At 37.5% G+C, this 22,519-nt stretch overlaps 1 protein-coding gene across 4 annotated transcripts in view; it reads right to left on the reverse strand.

Moving 5' to 3' along the window:
• tpd52l2b (tpd52 like 2b) overlaps positions 1 to 22,519 on the reverse strand; it is a 49,519-nt gene that overhangs the window by 4,945 nt on the left and 22,055 nt on the right. For 3 of the 4 annotated variants that reach the window (XM_048608138.1, XM_020521913.2, XM_020521912.2), the window contains exons 4-5: positions 9,465 to 9,566; positions 3,442 to 3,490 (exon numbers count right to left, since the gene is read on the reverse strand). In XM_048608138.1, coding sequence (XP_048464095.1) covers positions 3,442 to 3,490; positions 9,465 to 9,566 — 151 coding nt within the window. Of the gene's footprint in view, positions 1 to 3,441; positions 3,491 to 9,460; positions 9,567 to 22,519 lie in introns of those variants that run through there. The other variant, XM_048608139.1, reaches the window with a different exon arrangement.

Raw genomic sequence — 22,519 nt, forward strand, 5'->3', positions numbered from 1 at the left:
CTTTAGTTTATGTTTATTTAATAACAGCTCTAATCTATATTAATCCAATTTTTTTTCAACAAAAGGTTTTACCTCATATCTCCTGACCCAGTTTCACTTCCTACTTGCATTGATTTTGATTACTCTCAGCCACAAACTTAGTTCCTTTCTTGTTTGTGGTTTTTAAAATCTAGTTTTATGAGACTACAATATTCAAAATCAACAGCATCTTGGTGGCTAGAGAGGAAAAGATTCTGCTAGACCCCTTATGTGAAACATTCACAAAGTTTTTATAGGCCACACAATGCTAGGGGATCACTAACGCATGATCTTAACTTCACACTATGACTACACAGATATACAGGAGATGGCAGTAGACAGCATTCAAATCCTGGCCAATATTTTTTCCTCTCTAATCTGAGACAGTTAAAGCAATTGCAACATTCTTGTTGCAATTAATTCAGCTCTTTACTGCTTCAACTTTCAGACAAATTTGGGGTGGCATGGGAGGGTATGTGCATGGGTGGTGGTTGAGGGGGATAGGCAGACTTAAAATATAGAGTTAGAACTCCTAAATTTGTTGCTGCTTGTACAAGTACAATATGTTCCTCGGATTTAATTGAGTGTTAAAAATGTTAAGAATAATCAAGGCATTTATGCTAGAGTCTGGAGTGCTCAAATGAAACAAACGTTTTCTTCAGAATCTAGAATATAAAATCAACCAGCAGGTGGCAACACACATGCAAATAGCAAATCTTTTAGATTTGTGCAGAAAGCTGGTGGCCATTTTGTGTGTTACAGCAGGCCTTCAGTATCCTGCTGAAAGTGGGAACCAATTTACTGGAGACCATTACATATATTTAAATTCTGCTTGTGAGAAATGGAGTGTTGATAAATTGACTAATTGTACATAACTAAAAATTTGCTTTTCCCCCTTACAATGTTATAACAACGACCAATTCAACAACAGGTTTAAAGTAATTCCAGAAATCACACATACAAAGAATGAAGAATGAACATGACTACATAATTAAAAATTTTGTAGTTAAGTCTTAATGTGTGAATTCATTACCCTGCTTTTGGTATTGCACTATTGGAATAAAACCAATCTACAAACGAACTTAAGTTGGGTTTTTAAAACAAAGATATGGAAAAAAAATAGCACTGGTGGCATATTACAGGGTTACAAAACGCATGAAGGTGACTAAAATTCCCTTTGTTGGTTTCTAGTTTTTATTGTACAAAAAAATCATGGAAATTATCTGTTCGTTATTATTTCCTGAAAACGCACAGGAACAGTCAATCTACAATTAAATTGCACTGGTAGAGACTTGAAAACTGGTCTGCAGTGACGTCTCTTGGCTAAGAAAGATTTCAGAAAATATTGGAAGGGAAGAAAGAAAAACAAATGACCCAAAAGACTACAAAGCAAATAAAATAAACTTAATCTAAGACTCTAAATTTAGAATCAGGTCAGAGCAGTTACAATGGTAACCCCAGAGATTCCTGAAAATTTTGAAGGTTTAAAATACCATTTTTGATAGTAAGGACGATGACTAAAATTCTTAGAATAGGTGATTTGTTCTATTACATTTCCAGAAACAACTAACAAAGTAGTCTATCCCTGAATTGATAAATTCAAGCCAAAAATGTATTGGTTCCAGTTCTAACCTCTTCCTGTGTCTTTGCTTAGAATATGTTGCCTGGCAGAAGATATTTCAGTATCAGGTCCTAACACACTGTCTCAGCTAATAATAACCTAGAAAATACGAATGCGCACACCTTTTGGTTAACTCACCCTCTGATCTTGCTGTTTTCCTTCAAAGAAATACTAGCTAAGTTTTGCTGCTAAAAAAACTGCAAACACAGAAAAACTCGACTGTTACTAATTCATTAAACAATTATTCATATCTTGGATATGGAGTAGTTATCAAATAAAATTATTTGGAAAGTAGCTTTAAAAAAAAAGAAAAGAAGTTGGAAAGTAAAATCTTGTGCTTTAACCAAAAATGTAATTGTTCCATCAAGGAACACTCAGTGCAAATTACAATCAATGTTGTTCTCAAATTAAAATTTACCTTCTAAGGAAATTTGCTTTAAGCTCCAATCATAATGTTACTTGTACAAGTTAAACATCTCACTTTGACTCTGGGCTACCAAGATTTGATGTATTCATGCCCAGCCGTCTTTACTGTCCTCTCTTGTTGTTCACCAGCTGGTATGTAGGAGAAGCATTCCATTTAATGTGGTGTTTAAAGTAAGTTTAAAATAAAGTCAAAACAGTAAATCAAAACATTTGTAAATTCTATTTGTTTTGCTTTTACAACTTTTTCAAATTTATCCAAAACAATGGTAGTAATTTACCATTCTGTTCGGAATTTCAGATACAGCTAGGATCTTCAGTCTACACCACAGCTCATCTAACAGAAGCACCTCAGTAACTTAAATACCTTGGACAAATTCCTTCCAAAGCTCTTAGAAAAAGAATCTCCAAATCTGTCTTCCAACTGGTACCCCAAAGAGATTTTCTTTTGAATTTGTTTTTAAAGCTAGTGGATGGCTGGTAATGCTAGGCACACAGTTTGGACATAAATTTCTCTTAGACCATATTAGTGATTCTTGGATAAAAGTAAGTCCATCTAAGAATTCTGCAGCTCAGAAATAAAAGTATGTAACTGCAGGCATGACCACACTTATGGAAGAAGCACATTAGAGACGCATCTTACAGAATGATAATGCCCAGATACTCAGCGTACAAAGCACACTGTATAGATTATGAACATTTTAGGTCCAAAATGTTTTTATAATATTATGTATATCAGAGAAAATATAAGTCTCTAACAGGTTATTTTCAGGGCCTCATGTGCGTATAAAATCAGGACTTGTGAATTTTATACAGCGTTCCCTTACAAGGCTACGTTTACATAAACTGATGAGCAGATTTCACTGAAAAATTGGCCTAATTAAGTCCCCATAATCTATTACAATAAAAATAGAAGTTTTAAATAGTATTTTATCACAAATTAGCAACTACAAACAGATGGAATGTGGGTTTTTTTTAAATCCCATAATTCCAATCTGATGAAACCTGAATTTGATTCATACCGTCACCAAAAATCCTTAAATCTGGCATGACGTTAGGAGGATATTCCTGAATGTTATCGATGCCTATTGTCTCATGGAACTAGTTAACTTTTAATCCCATAGAAATGTGTGCTTTGTCACAGCCGAAACCTTGCTGAATGTCAAGGGTCACATGCTCAATTTAGAAAATACAAGTGAGATAACAATAAATATGTAATAAAAGGCAAGGTTTTTTCTGGACAGAAATTCTTTTTGTCACAATGAGAAAAATAACAGAGATTGTAACTTACAAGAATCTATTTTCTTCAAACTGAATTTGCCCTATAGTAGAAGGAAAGCTTTAAAAATGCAGCTGGCAGATTTGCTTCTATTTCATACCTTTAAATTTCCAACGCTTTCTTCAAATGATTTGAAAGTAGGTGATTCCCTGAAAACAAAAAAAAAAAAAATATATGTTTGGACAACTAAACCAAATTATTTTAGCTCAGAACTGTTGACAATTCAACAAAACTATGCTATCTATTGAATTAACTGAATGACTACATTCAATATAAAATAATAAAATTACATAACTGTAGTAAAACACAAGGACCAACAATAATGCTAGACTTGGAAGTAAAAGTATATGCAATGACAAAACTTGTAACAAAACAAAAATGCTGTCATTGTGGGTAATTAAAGGGACAGGTATTACCAGCAATGCAGCCATGAAAGAGAAGGGAAAAAAAGAAAGGCTCTGATTTCAAATTAATGCAATAATACATTACCTCATAGCTGGCATACTAATTGAATGGCGTATGGAGTAACTGCTACTTGGAAGCATTAAGAAATAAACAAATACTCCATGTTATAAGAAAGAAAATGTTTGCCCAATGGATAAGTAGTGTATGCATTGCTTTGTCACAACAACAATATTTACAACAATAAATTTTACTCAGGCAAGATGAAAAGCTGTGTAACAATTTGTTGCTCCCACAAAAACAGTTCTTCACATGTTGAAGCTTTTGAAATTAAATCTTAAAATCATTTCTTTTAAAAACAAGACGAGTATTAATGCCTGCAGTTTATATTAATAAAGATGACAGATATACAAAAAGGCCACATTTGCCCCCTTCCCTATATTCCTCAAAACATGCCCAGTACTAACTCTATATAGTCCCTTAAGTTTAAAAAGGTTGGGGTGAAGAGGGAGGGAGGTGGGAGAGTTGATCAAAGAGACTACAAAAATGAAGGAATTTCAAAGGTACAGAGAAACTATTTCTTCTAGTAGGTAAATGAAACAACCTCTGTAGACATTTAAATGAAACCAGGAACGATGGGGTGGAAATCTGCAAATCTCTTCCTCGCTTCTCCAGCCAAGAGGACATCAAGGAATATGATAGACACATGCAGCTGAGGCACAGACTATGACTGAATGGCAGAATAGGTTCAAACCCCTGAAAAACCTATTCTTTTTCCATATTCTGGTATTGGGTCAGATTTTAAGATCAACTCTGACTGAATTTATATTGAAATGCCATAGCTGTACAAAATAATACTTCATACTAAAGATATCATCTTTGTGGGAATTTACCCTTAAATACAAGTTAATCCAAGAGTCAATGGTGAAGAGAAAGTTCACCAATTTAAATGAATTAAAAAGGCTCATGTCAGACTTGAGTCTATGCCATAGAACAGGCTACTATTCATCGTACCTACCTAAAGGACTGAGAAAAAGGGTGAGACCTGAAACAAGTCAATAACAAAGGAAAGATTGATCAGCCAGAGCAGATATCATGCAGGCAAATAACATCAACTTGTGAGACAGAAGTTGCAAAGCATCAGATCACTCAGGATTAAGAGATATCAGGACTATACCTCAATCTGTCACAAAAAGTTTTGGCTGTTATAGCGAAACAGCCAAAACAGAGTTAAAAAGATCTCGGTCTGTGATAGCTCCAATATTAAGATTGTATTTGCCAGATGATTTCAGGAGCTTACAAAAAAGAAAATACCAGCCACGTGGTTCTAGATTGATGTAAAAATACAGACTGTAAAAGAAACTTCAAACGAGAAGCTATTTCTGTACTAAGTGTTCATATTCTGCTTTGATATGTAGATACATCAAGCAATGCTAACATCACACTGACCTTGAGGAGTGATTAATTCTGTGATGACATGCATATTTCTAAAGAGCTGTGGTGTCAATCTCAAACTGGAGCTTTTATGATAGCTGCTACCAACCTCAAGGCAGGCAATTAGGCTTGTCACTCAAAACCATCTGAATCCAGCAGCCAAACATTCACCAGTCGAGAGAATTGGCTTATGGAGGACAGGCCGAGTAGACTGGGACTTTACTCAATGGAATTTAGAAGAATATGTGGGGGACTGGGACAGACAACATAAAAACCAAAGTTACACTGAAGCTATATAATACATTAGCTGGGGCCCATCTGGAGTAGTGACATCAATTCTGGACATCACACTTTACCAAAAGTCTCAAGATCTTGAGAGGATGCAAATAAAATTCACTAGTATGGGCAGTGGGGTTAAAAGACTTCACGTACATGGAGGTAACAATGGGGAAATTTTGTCATGACATTACAAATCATGAAGCATTGTGATAAAGTAGGAGAAAAGGTTTCATGGAGAGTTGGTATCTAGAGGATATATCTACAAGGCAAGTGCCAAAAAAGCCAAAGGCAAGAGGAGTTGGTAAAAATGGTGTAACCACTTGCTGGGATTTGGACTTCTTTTGTCTGGAGGATGGCAGGGCAGGAGAAACAAAATGGGGAAAGAGTAGAACAATAGGGCTCATTGGATATCACTTTCAAAAGAGACAGCAAAATAGGCTGAGAGATAGAAAGAACTGCAGATGCTGGAGTCAACGATAACAGTGTGGAGCTGGGGGAACACAGCAGGCTAGGCAGCACCAGAGGAGCAGGAAAGTTGAAGAAGGGTCCCGACCAGGAACATCAACTTTCCCGCTCTTCTGATGCTGCCTGGCCTGCTGTGTTCCTCCAGCTCCACACTGTGTTATCAGCATAATATGTCCTTGCTTCCACAAAACTTAGCAGACATCCTGAGGTTCTAAATAATGTTATAAAAACACAAGTTTTTCAATCAAACTTTTCATCGGTAAGCCATCTTCTGCTCATTTTACGTTAATGTCCTACCAATAATTGTTGATTATCACAACTGTTTGAGGAATACATTTGGTACTTACTGTTTATAGAAGATAATACAAAGGGTCTTTTTTTTAAAAAAAAAGTTACGTCTGGGAAAATGGTCAAATCTTGTGCAGAATTACATACACTTTGATGTGCTTGAAATGGAAACATTCATCCATAAAAACAAATCAAAGAGGATCAGAACGTCCTGAATAGACACAAAGTGCATGCAGCTCTAAGCTTCAAACTAATGTTTTAACATGCAAAGCAGCACACTGTAATAATCAGAGTAGCTTAGAAAACCACAGCAATATGAACGCTATTCACTAGAGCAATTTTTTTCTTTTTAATAAAAGATTTTCTTAAAATCTGTACCTGAATAGATTCAGACAAAATTCATAATCAATCAGCCTATAAAAACTTGGAGTGTTTCAACATTGGTACTGTTTCACTGTTATTTTTGTTGAAGTGCAGTTGTGGAAATTGGGGAGGAAACAGTTTTTTCTTATTTCTAAAAAGGTGTGCCAGCAGGAGGACACTGAAATTCTTAGCTGTAGGACAGAATTTTGTATCCAGCACACTCATGCATTAGCTCTTAAGTCTCAACTGTATCCATAATGTGAAGATGCCTAATGGTATCACAGTTACTTCACCACTGGAAAAAAACACAGGGAACAAGGAGCAAGACAAACAAAATTAATAAGATTGTAATCCTAATTAAAGTAAGGAAAAAGAAAATTGGTATTTTCTTGCTAGTACTGTGCCAATTTTTCCCATAATCACTGTATTGATAGTTGCCTCAATACCTTGCATTTGTAAAATTACCAGTTATGTGGACAGGTTATCTGTTTAGTTCAGAGACGATTAAAAGAGCAGTCTTCAAAGTAGTCTTGGTCAAATTCAGATCATTATGAATATTCACAATCAAAAGAAACTATTGACATCGCTCATCAAGAATTCAATGTGAACAGAGACTAATTTTTAAATTTTGTACAAAAATGTTCTGTACCTTAAACCAGTGGTTTACTTGCATTCAAATAAAACCAGTTTTAGTATGGTAAGCTACTTGTTTCTTAGGTTAAATCATGCATAATGAGCTTGACATTACAGTCATAATTGAGCAATTTGAACACAACAATGCAAAACTGTGTTAGACACATAATTAAATAATTTCTAAAGCAGCAATAGGAGTATTTAATACAGGGTTTAGAAAAAAAAACTAATCACATAGAAATGCCAAAAATGAATAGAAACAATAAACTCTCTCTTAATCATGGGCCCCTCCCCAATTGTTTGCTTTCCATGGCAGAAAAATTTATTGAACTATTTGTAACTTTGTACCATCTGCTTTCAAAAGATATTGACATTTGACCCAGTAGTATGTGGAGGAGAAACTTTAAGATCCAACATCTTAATTAAAATAGATTTCTAGGTGGGAATAGACAGTTACACTTCATACACAATTCAAATTCCAGAATATATAGTGGGATGATGGAATCATGGAATGAGGCATAAGACTGTGCTTTACTGAAATGGTCCAAGATTCACTAATGCCTTTCAGAGAAGGCAATGTCCCAACCTGCATCAGGATGGCCTACATGTGACTTCAGACCTACATCAATGTGGTTGACTCTTAAAAGTACTCCGAAATGGCTCAACAAGCCACTGCGTGGTATTAAAATGTGAGAGAAAAAAACCAAAGAATAGAACCGATGCATCACCCAACCTAAAAAGAGTGCTCTGGAGATGTGGCAAAATTGGAAGAGTAATTTGCTGTAGACAGCAATAATTTAACATTCATACTCTGTAAATCATGCATCATAGGTCACGTTCCAGACTCCATCAATTCATCTCATTGATAGAACAGATGCAGAGGTGGAGGGACAGTGGTAATATAACGAAGAGGCTGTGCCCCTAAGCATCTTGAAAGTGACTGCGAATTTATTGCTGCTTCATTGCATCAGGTCAAATGCATGCAAGGAGACTTTATGCAAGTTACCACTCTTGGCTGATGAGCTAGTACTCCTCCATGTTGAAAGCTCAGAAGCACCAAGGACAGAGAATCTTGGTGAGGTCTTCAGTGTCCAACAGTGGGTCAGTAGCACTGCGTTTGGCTGGTTTGCTGAGTCATTAAGGTCTTCTCTACATGTCGAGAAGACACATCTGCCACAGTGGGTACCATCTTCAGGCCAAAGTACATAGTTGACAACCCATCGCAGTCTCCTCCTGAGATCCCCAGCATAGACGCCAATCGGATTTACTGTATGAGTTAATGCTGAATGGAGTTGATACAGAAAGTACTCTGACTCTAACATCTGTTTGCAGTACTGAAGCCTGGTGCTCCAACCCACAATTGCCCTTGAGATGGTATTAGTGAGCCACTTTCTGGAGTTAGTGAAGTAAAAGCAAGCCAGAATGCATCTTGGAGAAGACGCCGATAGTCGTGGCACTCATACACAGCTGCTTCCCTTGTGTTCCTAGGTGGGAGAACTCATGGGCTTGGAATGTGTAGTCAAAAAAGAGCCGACATGAGTTGTAGCAGTGCATCTTGAACATGGCATCCAATGCTCTCATGATCTATCACTAGTGGGGCTGTTGTGCCCAGGAAAGAGTCCAGTGTCTCGAGTACTGTTCAAAGTGCATTCATCTAGGCAAGTGGAGAGTATTCAATTACTCTCCTGACTTGTGCCGTTTGGATACAGGGCTGGTTTTGGGTAGGCCAGAGCAAGTTACATGCCACAAAATTTTTTAAGACTCTGACCTGCTGTTTTACCCGTAAGTATTTGTCCAGTTAAGTTTCTGGTGTTTGGTAGCTCCAGAATGTTAAATCGGGGATTCAGCAATGACATTACTTTTGAACATCAAGGGGAAATGATTAGATTTTTAATTAGGGCCATGGCTAGCTATGGATTTGATAATGAGTTAAGATGAATTTTCAAAGATTTTTGCAAGATGTCTTTCACCGGGCTTCAGCTAAATCAAATTATTTGTACTTCTCATTAACAGTGGACAGAAGATACCAGCGGAACATAAGCCTGCAAATGACAACAATTCAAATTTCACGGCTGTTGGGTAGGAAGATTTAAAACAGAGGAGCACAAAGTATTATTAAGACCCTCATTTTAAATGATTGAAAATACACTTTGAAATCACTGTTACAAAAAGACAGTTTCATGACTTTATGCAGTTTATTATATTTGACTCCCTAAAAGGAAAATGTTAAGTCTAATGGTCCATCTAAAGCAAACTTACTTAATCTCTCCCAGAGTCTTGCTAAGAGCTGAGCCAACACTGGAAATGGCACTGGAGGTCTTAGATCCAGCAGTGGAAAGTGTTGCATGCGTCTTCTTGTACCTGCATTTAAAAAAATTTTGGATATTATACATAACATTAGATTTACTTTCAAAAATTCAAGTAAAGCTGTTTATTTTAGCAGAATATATAGAGATTACAAGAAAGAATCTTACTGTATCTTAATGTGATAGTAGCTGGTAATAGAAGGGATAAAAAGCCCAAACAGTATTGCAGGTAGTTTTCAACATGTAAAGGAGAGAGAGAAAAAGAGCAAAAAACTCAAGACAAATATAAAGAAAGATTCTATACAGGTGAAAGGTTCTGCAAAACAGACGGAAGAAAGAAAAAATAAATTAAGTCTGGAGAAGAGTAAAGTAAAATAAAATAAAATAAAATGACAGAAAAGGGTATAAATATGGATGGCTATGGATAAGTTTACTATTCAGCAATTTATTGTGACAAACTACAGGATTTGTCACTCATCGAAAAAAATAGATTAGATTAGCATTAGTCTCGTGCATTGCTCCACTTTATTTACTGGTTTGTTTTGCTTCCGAGACTCCAAATTCCTTCAGTTTCTTTGCAGAACTTATTGCTGCAGAAGGCTCAGGAGGCCAAGTCATGGAGTGGGTTTAAGACAGGGTCTTGATTAATAAGGGTATCAAGGGTTATGGAGAAGGTAGGAGAAGGGGGTTGAGAAACATATCAGCCACAAATCAAATGATAGACCAGACTCAATAGGCCAAATGACCTAATTCTGCTCAAATATCTTATGGTCTTATGGTTCCACAACATAAGCAGGTACTTTGCTCCGATGCTTTATATTCTCTATTACCAGCTGATGACATACAAAGACAAAATCTTAAAACATAATTGCTTTATCCAAGACAAATTACTCTCTTCAGCAAACCACAAATTTGAACCGTTGTCCTACAAATGCCATTAACATTTGTAGAGATGAACTGCATAAATGAAAACCAAATGTAAATTTCTTATAAACATGGAGCAGTAGTTCATTTCTTTGCTTTTACAAAGAAGACTGTATTGATAACTGTGAGGGATGACAATCAGAAGGAAATGCCAGCAAGCTTAGCTCCAACTGACACCCTGCTGGTTAGGATAAGGAACAAGAAGCCCCACAGCCAAACAAGAAACAGACCCAGCGTACAGATCCCACAAGTGGCAGCAGCCAGCAAGAATGGCATCATGAACCTCCAAAAAGACATCACCAGGCGGCTGCCATTGTGCACCCAGGAATAAGGAACAGCCACCTGAAGCAGTCCACAGCCCGAAGAGCAAAGGACCCCAGTGCAGAACCCAAGGAGTGGCTTGCCTGGCTCCACTCTGATGGTCCACAACAACTGATACCATTAGAAGACAGTTACATACTTTAAAATTTTATTTTAAGTTACTCCATTTACTGGTGTAGGAATTCAGCCATTTAAAGTAAAGATGGTGCTGTATTTCAAATTAAGAGGGACTAGGTACCACGTTTAAATCTGCTAAAGCCAACCATATGGAACCAAACTTCTGTTTTAACACTGGTGGCTGCGTTTGGCAATGCTTCACTTAAAGTCTTTTCATTTAAAGTTGCAATTTTTAGCAACACAGCCCCAACTTTAAGTGAGGACACTGAATGCAGTACTTGCAATTTTATGGTTTCTCAGAGACATTATGAATTAGTACAGATTGAAAGAAAGTTCCGCACTGCAGTCATGTGCACACGAGGAATGAGGCTGACATTATCTAACCTCATTTCACATTTCTTGTAGCCAGCTAACACAGGCGACTTGTAGTATTAAGAGCACGATGAGGACATTTTGCACACATCTGCTCTACCATTCAACGAAATCATGGCTGCTTGGGGTCCTTACTCCACATGCCTTTACCTTATTGCTTAATACCTTCTGTTAACAAAATCTATAAACCTATCACTTCAAATTTAAAATCAACACCATCAGCTGCCATTTACTGAACAGTATTCCAAAAGTCTAATATACCTTGTCTGTAGAAATATTGCCTAATTCCAATCCTGAAAGGACTGGTTTTGATTATTCGATGACACCCCTAAACCATGAACTCAAAGAATATAGCTTCCTTTAATTATCCTTATCTGCTGTCCTTAATATTATTACGATAGCAATAAAGCTCCACAACACCACTGCTGCAGTATTTGCATAAACTTGTTGATTCAAACTCAAAAATGGACAATTGTTTCCCTTTTGTAATAATATCCACAACCAAAAAGAAAACTCACCAGGCTTCTTTATTAATTTAAAATAACCCAATTATTACAACACAAAAAATCTGGAATTAGAACAGCATCCCCTTAATGCTAAACAGATACCACCCACACACAGAAGGCAAGAGATCCTGCAAATTTTTTTTTCCCCCCAAAAGGCTATGAGTCTGAATACAAAGGATACAAGTTGATGAATTCTCATGGCATACCAGGTTTCTTGTTGACAAAATCAAATTGCTGACAGCCACAGACTGATAGAAGGTCCTCCAATCAGATCAAGATCCAGATGAACCCGAGCCTTTGAAAAGTGGTCACAGTTCAGCTTGTCAGGATTTATAAATTAGTCATAGATAATCGAGAACTGAAAACTTTGTCAGGTTCCCAAGAGCTTCTATTGAAAGAAAGTACGTGCAGCTCTGTTGGATTCCTCCCTTAATGACCACCCAAGTCTGTGAAATCGAGTCCAGAAAGTGTTGCTCGGCTCCTGACTTTTTTCCAAAGCAAGGTTTTGCAGCAATTAAGCATCATTAACTCCATCTCTTTCCTCTCAAAACGCAATCTAGTCTTTTTCTTCAAAATCATTTGACTTTCCATATACAACGGGCAAGTCACAGCACATACTAAACTGCTAACATAAACTTTCAAGAAACCGCAAGTATAGTAACAGTTCACTGTCTTCCACAGTCCGTAACGATGTACTGCCAACAATATCTTGAAAGCTTCAATTAATTAACACCTTAAAACTTCTAAATTATAGTGAACACAGCCCAAGTTTGTGTAACCTCAACAATTTTTTAAAAAATGTATTCATGGGATGTGGACATCACAGCCTGGGTCAGCATTTGTTGCCCATCCCTAATTACCCTTCAGAAATCTTGGCATATGAGCACTGGCATGTGCCAGCATTTATTATCAATCCCAAATAGTCCCCAAGAACGTATGAAACATTATTTTCTCCCTCCCTGGAATGATGACAATTTCAGAGTTGATAAAACAGGACCTGGTAAGAGAGATGCTTTTTGGCCATTCACATTAGTGTCCAGTGAATCGATTTTGCAGGAGTTTGGCCTCAATGCTTATGGCACCAGTTTCAAGAAGGACACCAGTGTGCTTTCCACAGCCCTCCCACGGAGTCCAAAAGATAGAACAGTGGCACAGCTGGTGGAACTTTCTTATTACTTAAGTTTCCAATACACAGTGCAGGTCTCAATACGGTACCAGAATGTGCTGTCACACCTGCTCTGTACAGGCAGCCCTTGGGTTCAGTTCTCAAGTCGATTTGCATACAATTTGGAACACAATGCAGGACAATATAAAATCCCTGTTTGTAAGTATGAGGAAACTTTAAAATGACACCTCTGTCATGGAATCACATTTGCAAGTATGAATGTTCAGATATCAGACCTAAATTGGGGACCCCCATATACTAGGACTGTTGTTAACTTGCATAAGTTATGGTTGTCAAATACACAGCATCAGTTTGTAGAAGGCTAAGCTAACTCAGCAGGTCCAGTGTTGGATCTCATCAATAGTCACCGTTTTAAGAAAGGTAGCTAACAAGGCTTGGTGACTCTAAGCCTGATGGAGATGAAATGGAGACATTTACTGTAGATGTTTTCACTGGAGACAGCAACACCTCCAGTCTTTGCACAAACTCCCAACTTGTACACACTGCTAATGATCATCATGTCAACAGATACTGTTTGCCCTCTACTACATTTTCAGTCATGGCCAAGATACAGGTGCTCCCTTGCTTCCTCCTCACAGCAACTGCTCCCTATTTAGGCAATCCCTTACAGTTGATTGGTAGTTAACACAAACTACTACCAGTGACAGTTAATTAACTTGCAGTTTCTTCTAATGATTTTAAAAGTTGTCAGTTATATCCAAAATGTGAGTATCTGATACTAAGTATCAGATTGAGATCTCCAACAGTTTAGGCTTCATTTTAACCAAAAGATACAAAAGGTAAGACAAATGGAAAGTTACTAACCATAAATAATTGTTACATGCACTACCAAGTTGAATCAAAAATCTTCATCCAGTTGATTCCTTTCCCAATCACCTTCAGATACTAGGTTAAAGATATTGCTATAAATTATTGTCATGTAACAGTACAAAAAATGACGCAACACAATTCCCAGGCAAGCCTTGTACCTGGGGTCTAAGTTGCATATCTTGTTAGGCTATGATATTGAATAGTCTTTTAAAGAAGAAAAACACAACATATAAAATAGGAAATCATAAAAATGCAATGTGCCAAAGTTCAATTCTAATATTTATGTGGTAGTGTGGAGTATTGCTGAATGGAGAAATGCTGTCAAAGGTTTTTGCCTTCCACTCATCTGGACAATTCACAGGTAATAAAAGGGAAAATATTTATACTTGGAGAAGAGTGCTCATGAATTAGCAAGTGGACTCTGGTTGGTAGAAAGGTTGCCATGGAGAATGCTGGTTAGATGATGGCTGACAATTAATTGACAAGATTTGTTTAAATTTACATGTCCTGATGAATGCAAGATGAAATACTCGATAAATTCTGTCTTTTTCAGCAATATACAACTTCAATTCAGTTTAAAATTAGTCCCAAATTGCTAGTTAATTTCCTCAGTATGATAATTTAAAATACCTGCAATAGTTTGCAAAAGTTTATTTGTGTGTAGCCAACACTGTACACAGCCATGAGTAAGTGATCTACGAAAATTTGGTTTGAGAGGAAGGAAAGAGCAGATCTCCATCAAGAGAAATCAGGACTGGACTATCAACTTCACATGACGTTCTGCAATTGCACTCTGGGACAAATGAGGATTCATCCCAAACACTACAAGAACATAATAAGCAAACATTTATAAAACCAATACATATATGCAATTATGACACAAGTATTACTGTAGTACCCAACATTATAATAAATTGTAAGGGTATTAGCTCTATTTTAAAAACTGGAAAGTCACCATTTGGGCTAAAAATACAAAATAAAAATCCAAAATAAAAATCCAACTTGTTGAAAGGTATGTGCAGTTTACATCTATATTCTAAAAATATAGAATGATGGTATGCACTTGTGCACAACAACATTAAAACTTATGCCTTTTTTAAAAAAGGCTAGGGAACTCTCAAATCAATATATCACAACATGAAAACTATACATGAACTTCTATGGTCACATTTTTTGATGAGCTGAATCTACTCAACTAAAATTCATCCCCAAATTAAATGTCTGTTACTCAAAATCAAGTTTTAAATAAAATTTCACATTAAACATGATTACAACACGTCAATTGTTATTTCTTGTATTTTATTATCTTGGTTAACTTTTGACTTGATTGCTGCCTAGTTTTTCAAAAATCTCAGCTTATAATTTTGTACAGAATTAATATATTTTGTTATGTTAAGCATTCACAGTAATCTTTAGTCAGAAATGCAACTGAATGATCCATTTTGGCATCTTCCAGTTGTTCCCAGCATCACAGATACCAAGCTTCAGCCAATTAGATTCATTTCACATGAAGTCAAGTAACAGTTGGAGACAGGATACTACAAAGGCAATGGTCCCTGACAATATTCCGGCAACAGTACTGAAGACTTGTATCATAGAACTTTCAGCTCCCCTCACCAAGTTGTTCCAACACAGTTACAACACTGGTATCAACCTATGTGGGAAATTGTCCGGATATGCTCTGTACACAAAAAGCAGCACAAATCCAATCCAGCCAATTACTGCCCCATCAGTCTACTCTGCATTATCAATAAAGGAATGAAAGGTGTTATCAACAGTTTCATCAAGCAGCACTTGTTCAACATAACATATTCTGTGATGCCCAGGTGGTGTTCTGCCAAGGCCACTCAGCTCCTGACCTCATTACAGCCTTGGTTCAAACATGGACAAAAGAGCTGAATTCCAGGTGAGGTAGCAGTGACAGCCGTTGACATCAAGGACACATTTGACTGAGCATGGCATCCAGGAGCCCTAGCAAAACTGAAATCAATGGTTACTGGGGGCAAGTTTTCCACTGGTTGAAATCGTACCTGGTGCATAGGAAGGCGGTTGTATTTGTGGAGTTTAGTCATTGGAGCTCCATGACATCTCTGCAAGAGTTCCTCAAGGTAGTGTCCTCAGCCCAATCATCTTCAGCTGCTTCATCAATGACCCTCCCTCCACCATAAGGTCAGAAGTGGGTATTTTTGCCGATTATTGCATAATGTTCAGCATAATTCGCAACACGTCAGATACCAAAGCAGTCCGTGTTCAAATGCAACAAGATCTGGACAATATCCGGGCTTGCACTGACGAGTGGTAACATTCGTGCCAAATAAATACCAAGCTTTCACCATCCCCAATAAGAGACAATCTAACTACCACCCTTGACATTCAGTGGTATTATCATCACTGAATCCCCCACTAATCAGATTGCCATTGACCAGAAACTCAACCAGACTCACGACATAAAGTGGCTATAAGAGCGGAGGAGAGGCTTGGAATACGGTGGCAAGTAATTCACCTCCTGACTCCCCACTGCCTGCCCACCAACTACAAGGCACAAGTCAGTAATGTGATGAAATACTCCCCACTTGCCCGGATAAGTGCAGCTCCAGCAACACTCGAGAAGCTTGACATCACCGCAACAAAGCGCCTGATTGACTGCCATCACGTCCAGGAACATTCACTCCCTCTACCGGTGACGTCAGTACACACTACTACTATCTACAAGACGCACTGCAGAAATTCACCAAAGATCCTCAGACAACACCTTCCAAACCCACAACCATTTCCATTGAGAAAGTTAAGGGCAGCAGATACATGGGAACACCACCACCTGCAAGTTCCACTTCAAGCCACTCACCAGCCAAACCTGGAAATATAATCGCTACTCCTTCACTATTGCTATGTCAAATCCTGGAATTCCCTCCCTAAGGGCAACGCGGGTCAATCCATAGCATATGGACTACAGTCATTCAAGAAGGCCGTTCACCACCTCCTTCTCAAGGAGGATAGGGATGGGAAATAAATGTTAACTAGGCAGCAACACCCATGTTCAGTAAGTGAATAAGAATGACCCACAGTAATATGGATCAATCTTTACTGCCCTCTGAAAGAGCCTGGTAAGCCACTCAGTTCAAGGGCAAATATGGATGGGCAGCAAATACAGGTATTATCTGGCATTATGCTCACATCCTGTGAATGAATAAAGTAAATTCTTTAATTATGATATGTCCAAAGGAAAGTTAATTTTGTTCCATAATAAGAAGGTTTCTAAAAGCTTAACTTGATGTTGGGAAAAACAAACATGCCTGGAATGGGCTTATTCCTGCATCCTTTTCTGAACAAGTATAATATTAGCAACGCTCTAATCTGTCGAGTACTACCTCTGCATCTGAATGAGCATTGCAAGATTATGGCTAGTACCTCCATAGTTTCCACTCCTCATCCATTACCCTTGAATGGACCTCATCCAGTTCTGGTGACTGATCAATTTTATGCACTTTCAAAAAGACTGTACAAACGGAGACTGAAGTAGTCTAGCTAGGACAACAACTATTTGAACTGAGGGTGGCAATGCTGAGCACTGAAGTTCCAGTGCATACCAAATCGCTGCATTTGAATAAATGACAAATTCTCTGATTTCTGAAAGCAAATGCAGGACTTGTTCATAAGTTTCATAAAAGGATTAGTCAGTAAGTAATGCCAGCCCAATTAGTTCCTCTTTCAACTTTTATATCATCTAGCATCTCAAGGACCTCTTTTACTGTGCCTTGGGTAGCACCTTCTTCCTTGAAGACAGATGCAAAGTGCTCAGGTCAGCCATTCCTCCATTCTATCAAAATCTTTCATAATCTTAAAGACCTCTCTTAGGTCACACACAGCCTCCTTTCCTCAATAAAGGATCTTTATATCCTTGGATGTCTGCTACTATCCTTGTAAATCTTATGTGTTGCTTCAATTTCCTTCCTTTAAAATGACCAGAACAACACACAGTACTCAATATGATTTAACCTAGTTTTGATACAAACCCAGCAGCACTGGCTCCATCCCTGCCTCTTTGACCTGTCTGTTTCCTCTCCACCTATCTTCTCCCCACCTCCCCATTTATTTCAGAACCCCCTTCCCCTCCCCCATTTCTGATGAAGGGTCCAGGCCCGAAACATCAGCCTTACTGCTCCTACAATGCTGCTTGGCCTGCTGTGTTCATCAATCTCTGCACCTTGTTGCCAGCAGAACTTCCCTACTTTTGAATTCTAGCCCTCTAGAAATAAATCTCACTACTTTTGTTTGCTAATTTGTGTATTCTGTGATTTTATTCTTCTCCTAACCCACATGGACTTGCACCTCCCGTACAGTAAGTAATCCTTATGATTCAGCTGCAGGATGATGGGTAGGAGGCAGCTAACGTGGAGCATAAATACCACAAGAGACCAGTTAGCCTAAAAGCCCAGCTTCTTTGATAAACAAAGCAATGAATACTCTAATTGACTAATCCATTTATGAAACTTATGAACAAGTCCTGCATTTGTTTTCAGAAATCAGAGAATTTGTCATTTATTCAAATGCAGTGATTCGGTATGTACTGGAACTTGAAAATGCTCAGTCTTGTCACCCTCAGTTCAAATAGTTGTTGTCCTAGCTAGACTACTTCAGTCTCCATTTGTACAGTCTTTTTGAAAGTGCATTCCAAATCCTGCCAAAAATACATTTATCAGAAATGTCTACTACAAAGGTGGCTGTTGGAAGTGCACCCCTTATATTGTTCACTTCTAATCATCATACAGTATTTAGAACTGAAGCTTTAAAAAAAATAAACTGAGAACCTCAGCAGATTAGGCAACATTTGTGGACTGAGAAACATTAATGTTTCAGGTAAACGACCTTTCATCAGAACTGGGAAAGTTAAAAGTGTAACAGGTTTTAAAGGAGGTGAATTGGGGGAGGGTGGGAAAAGAACAAGGAAGAAACTTTATGATCAGATGGAAGGCAGGAGACATTACATACCAGCTGGTTATGCAGAGCCAAAGGGAATTCTATTGGGACGTGTCTGGTCACTTATTTTTAAAGCTTTAACTTGCCTCATTACCACTCCCTTTGACTCTGCACAACCAGCTGTTTTGGCATACAATGTCTCCTGTCTTACACCCTGAACAGAGAACTTCCTTTGTATTATTTTTCTACCATGCCCCATTTCAACTATTTAATATCTAACAATCTATTCCAATTTTAACTGTTCCCAGTTCTGATGGAAGGTCATCAACTTGAAACGATAACTGTCTCATCTTCACGGATGCTGCCTGAACTGCTGTGTATTTCCTGCATCTTGTTTTTGTTTCTCATTTCCCAGCATTTTCAGTATTTTGTTTTTGTTAATAAAAAAAAATAGCAGTGGAAAAAAGGTGGAGAAAAGTCATGTAACTGAGCAGGTTTAGCCTAAGAAATCTCAAACAAACAACAGCAAAAACTGCGAAGCTATCATTATCAAGTTAAAATTAATTTCTGATCAGAATACAATGCCACAGAGGACGAAGTCTTCAGGGCAATCCTCCAGACAGAAAAAAAAAACAACTTGTGACATGCAAATTAAACACAAAAACCATTTTTTAAAAAGTTTTGGTGACAGGTAAAGTGCATTATTGGCAGGAGAACTTGATCACCCGTCAGAATTACACTCCCTTTCACATGTTTTCAACTGCATTTGATGATAACATCTGTTACCAAGGGAAATAGAATGCATTAATGATTTTTCTCCTGGAAAATGGGGATGTTGGTGAAATACACAAATTCTGATACAAGCTAGACAAGAACAGTTGGACTTTTTTTTAAAAAAAATACTTAATTTAACCTCAGAACCCAGAAAATCTTGAAATATCTGAAACTGCACCAACACAAGATTTCTCCTTTGCAGGAATCATTAATTCCTCTATTAGATTCAATCTTCTGAATTTGGGGAAAACCCAGAGTACATGGAAAGGGACATTTTAACAAGCACAGGGATAACTTTCATCTATTCTGATAGCAAAAATTGTTCAACTAGAGCCACCAGCCTGAGAACTGCTAAGTAGAGTTTGACTGGACAACAGGAAATAAGAATGAGACCCAAATTAAAGATGCAAAAATGATAATTCCTCTGATCCAGAATCTAAATTAGGGATCAGCAAAGCCAGAAAGGCATCCCAAGCTGAGTATGGAGTGGACATTGATGTAAACTTCTTAGGCCTACTTGTATTGGAAACATACAAACGATGTCTACATATCAGAGGACAGAGACGAATCTATGTGTTGAGATGGAACAATATTGTCGCTAACAATAAATAAAGACTATTTATGTAACATTTTGATAAAGAAAATGTTCCATTACATATGGTGAGATGGGGGTGGAGGGATGAAAACAGCAGTGGTCTTCAGGAACTTGAGGTGGAGAAACGTTTGACTCATTGTGACTGTTAAACACCTGAATGCTTGCGATGAAACTCCACACAAGATAGTGAAATGTACTATTACACCAAGTAGGATCATGTTTATTGCACTATAATTTGTGTGGATCACAAATCTGAATAACTGAAAATTCAACAGGAAACACTAGGAAAATCAAGAATATTTCTAGCTTGCACTCCCTTCATTCAAAAGATTTCCAGGTCCCTTTCAATTTTGACCATTCAACAGGTTTTAACAGCTGCATACCTCACAATTAATGTCAACTACTTTAAATTGAAATTTCAATCGTTATGCAACCATTTGTTCCTCTTTTCTGTGGCCTAACATTTGGAAAATTGTTTTAACCACTTGCATTCACCTCATGCATCAGTAAAGGGCTGATTTTTCCCATCACGTGTTGCAACAGCCAGATGCTGTTTAAAACAAAAAAAGAAAAATTGTTATATTATGTAGGCATCACTAGTTCCTTACATGCAATTCTGACTCCATGAGCAGCACCACTGAAATTTATCACAAAAGATTCTACAAGCCTTTAAACAGCAGAGCAGAGAAAGCCATTTTAACAGCTAAAAAGCTCTGATAATTTCAGCACCTGACATCATAACATGAACAAGTGTCATGACATCAGCACATAGATACAATGGGGAAGCACAGCACAGCAAATACTATTGGCTTTATGAGATTGGGTCTCAAACCCTTATTCTGGCCTTAAGAAATTAATGCCCAGTCCATTTACAGTCTAGGTCTCAGGAAACTATGTACACCATTCTCACGTTAGAGCGAGCCTCAACTTTGTGGTTGCACTCCTGCCTCAAAATCAGAAGGTTATGGGTGTGAATTCCACTGCAGCGATGACAACAAATGAAGATGAGTATCATAGAATTGGATTGGTAGCCAGTGAGGTAGTCCATCGAGAATGGATACCAGCTCTAATAATGTATGTAACCACAAGAGAATCACACAAATAGTTTTACTCTAATATCAAATATTTTAAATATTAAAACCAGATACCTTAAATTACCAAGAGCTTGCACAGTGCAAACCTAGATCTTAATATTTTGCACTATAGTGTCAACAGGGAATAGCATTTTATTGCTGTAATTGAGTTGAATCATTCAGTTCTACATATATTTAACATAAGGTAAACTAACCCAATTTCCCACTTCTCCCTGACAAGTTTCCTTTAATATTAGTTGCCCAGTTTAATACAATAGATACATATACACCTTACCAAGCAGGAAGGAAATTTGCATTTCAGAGAAACTTATTTGTAACAGAAGTTGCCAATTAGCCATTCAATCCGTAGTTTGAAATTAATCAAAAACATCTTACACATCTCAAAACCTTCACTAAGTGCCTCACAAGAAGTCAATTAAAATCAAGCTGTTAGTTTACTTAAGTAAATGATGTAACCATTTTATTCACAGTGTGGTCCCTAAACAGCAGATAAATGAAACCACCAGTTAATCCTCTCGATGACAGTAGCTGAGGGAAGAATTTTGACCAGAACGTTTCTTCGATCTTTCCGTGATCAGTATCAAACGTTCTCAAACATCTACCTAAAAATGTCAGAGCTTGTGCCCGGATTTAACATCTTAATTAAAATGCTACTTAGGCCCCTCTAATGTTTCAACACTTGCTCAATGCAAAGAAGTGTTCAAGTCTAAACTGGGGTTTGAACTTTCTAGCTCAAAAGGGAGAAGTGCCATCAAGTAAGCCAAGCTGGCAGAGCTGGCAAGGTTAATAACCTCCAATTACAAAATATTTCAAAAATGAAAGTCATTATTTAATTTAATTTTCACATGATCCAAACGACATATGATTACTTTTAGCATAGCTAATCTTTTCTCAGAGGGTATGTCAAAAGAATAATTTGTTAATCTAAAAAATGTAAAGGCATGATCATTTGTAAGCTTTTATTTTGCCTCAACTTGTGTACAAAGGCAAAGTGAAGCCTTACATGGGGATATTGTCACACAACGGCATCTGCACTATTGCTTACACAGCAATAGTGACTACACTACAAAAGCAATTCTTTTGAACTAAAATACGTTGGAATGTTCTTACAGAAGTTAAGATGCTCCTTGAATTATGTTTTTTCTTTGTATACAGTACAACCTGACCCTCAATGTGCATGAATTTTTTTTTTTTTTAAGAAAGAGATAGTGAAAAGGTCATTCAATTTTTAGATGCATTCTTGTTATTTTGTATTTTGCCCAGAAGTAATCAAGTTACAAACCAGGCTTTTAAGATTTAATATAACAAGGTGTAGAGCTGGATGAACACAGCAGGCCAGGCAGCATCAGAGGAGCAGGAAAGCTTTTCTGAAGAAGGGTCCCGACCTGAAAC

This window comes from Rhincodon typus, chromosome 19 (genome assembly GCF_021869965.1).
Source record: "Rhincodon typus isolate 14 chromosome 19, sRhiTyp1.1, whole genome shotgun sequence".
NCBI classification, from domain to species: domain Eukaryota; kingdom Metazoa; phylum Chordata; class Chondrichthyes; order Orectolobiformes; family Rhincodontidae; genus Rhincodon; species Rhincodon typus.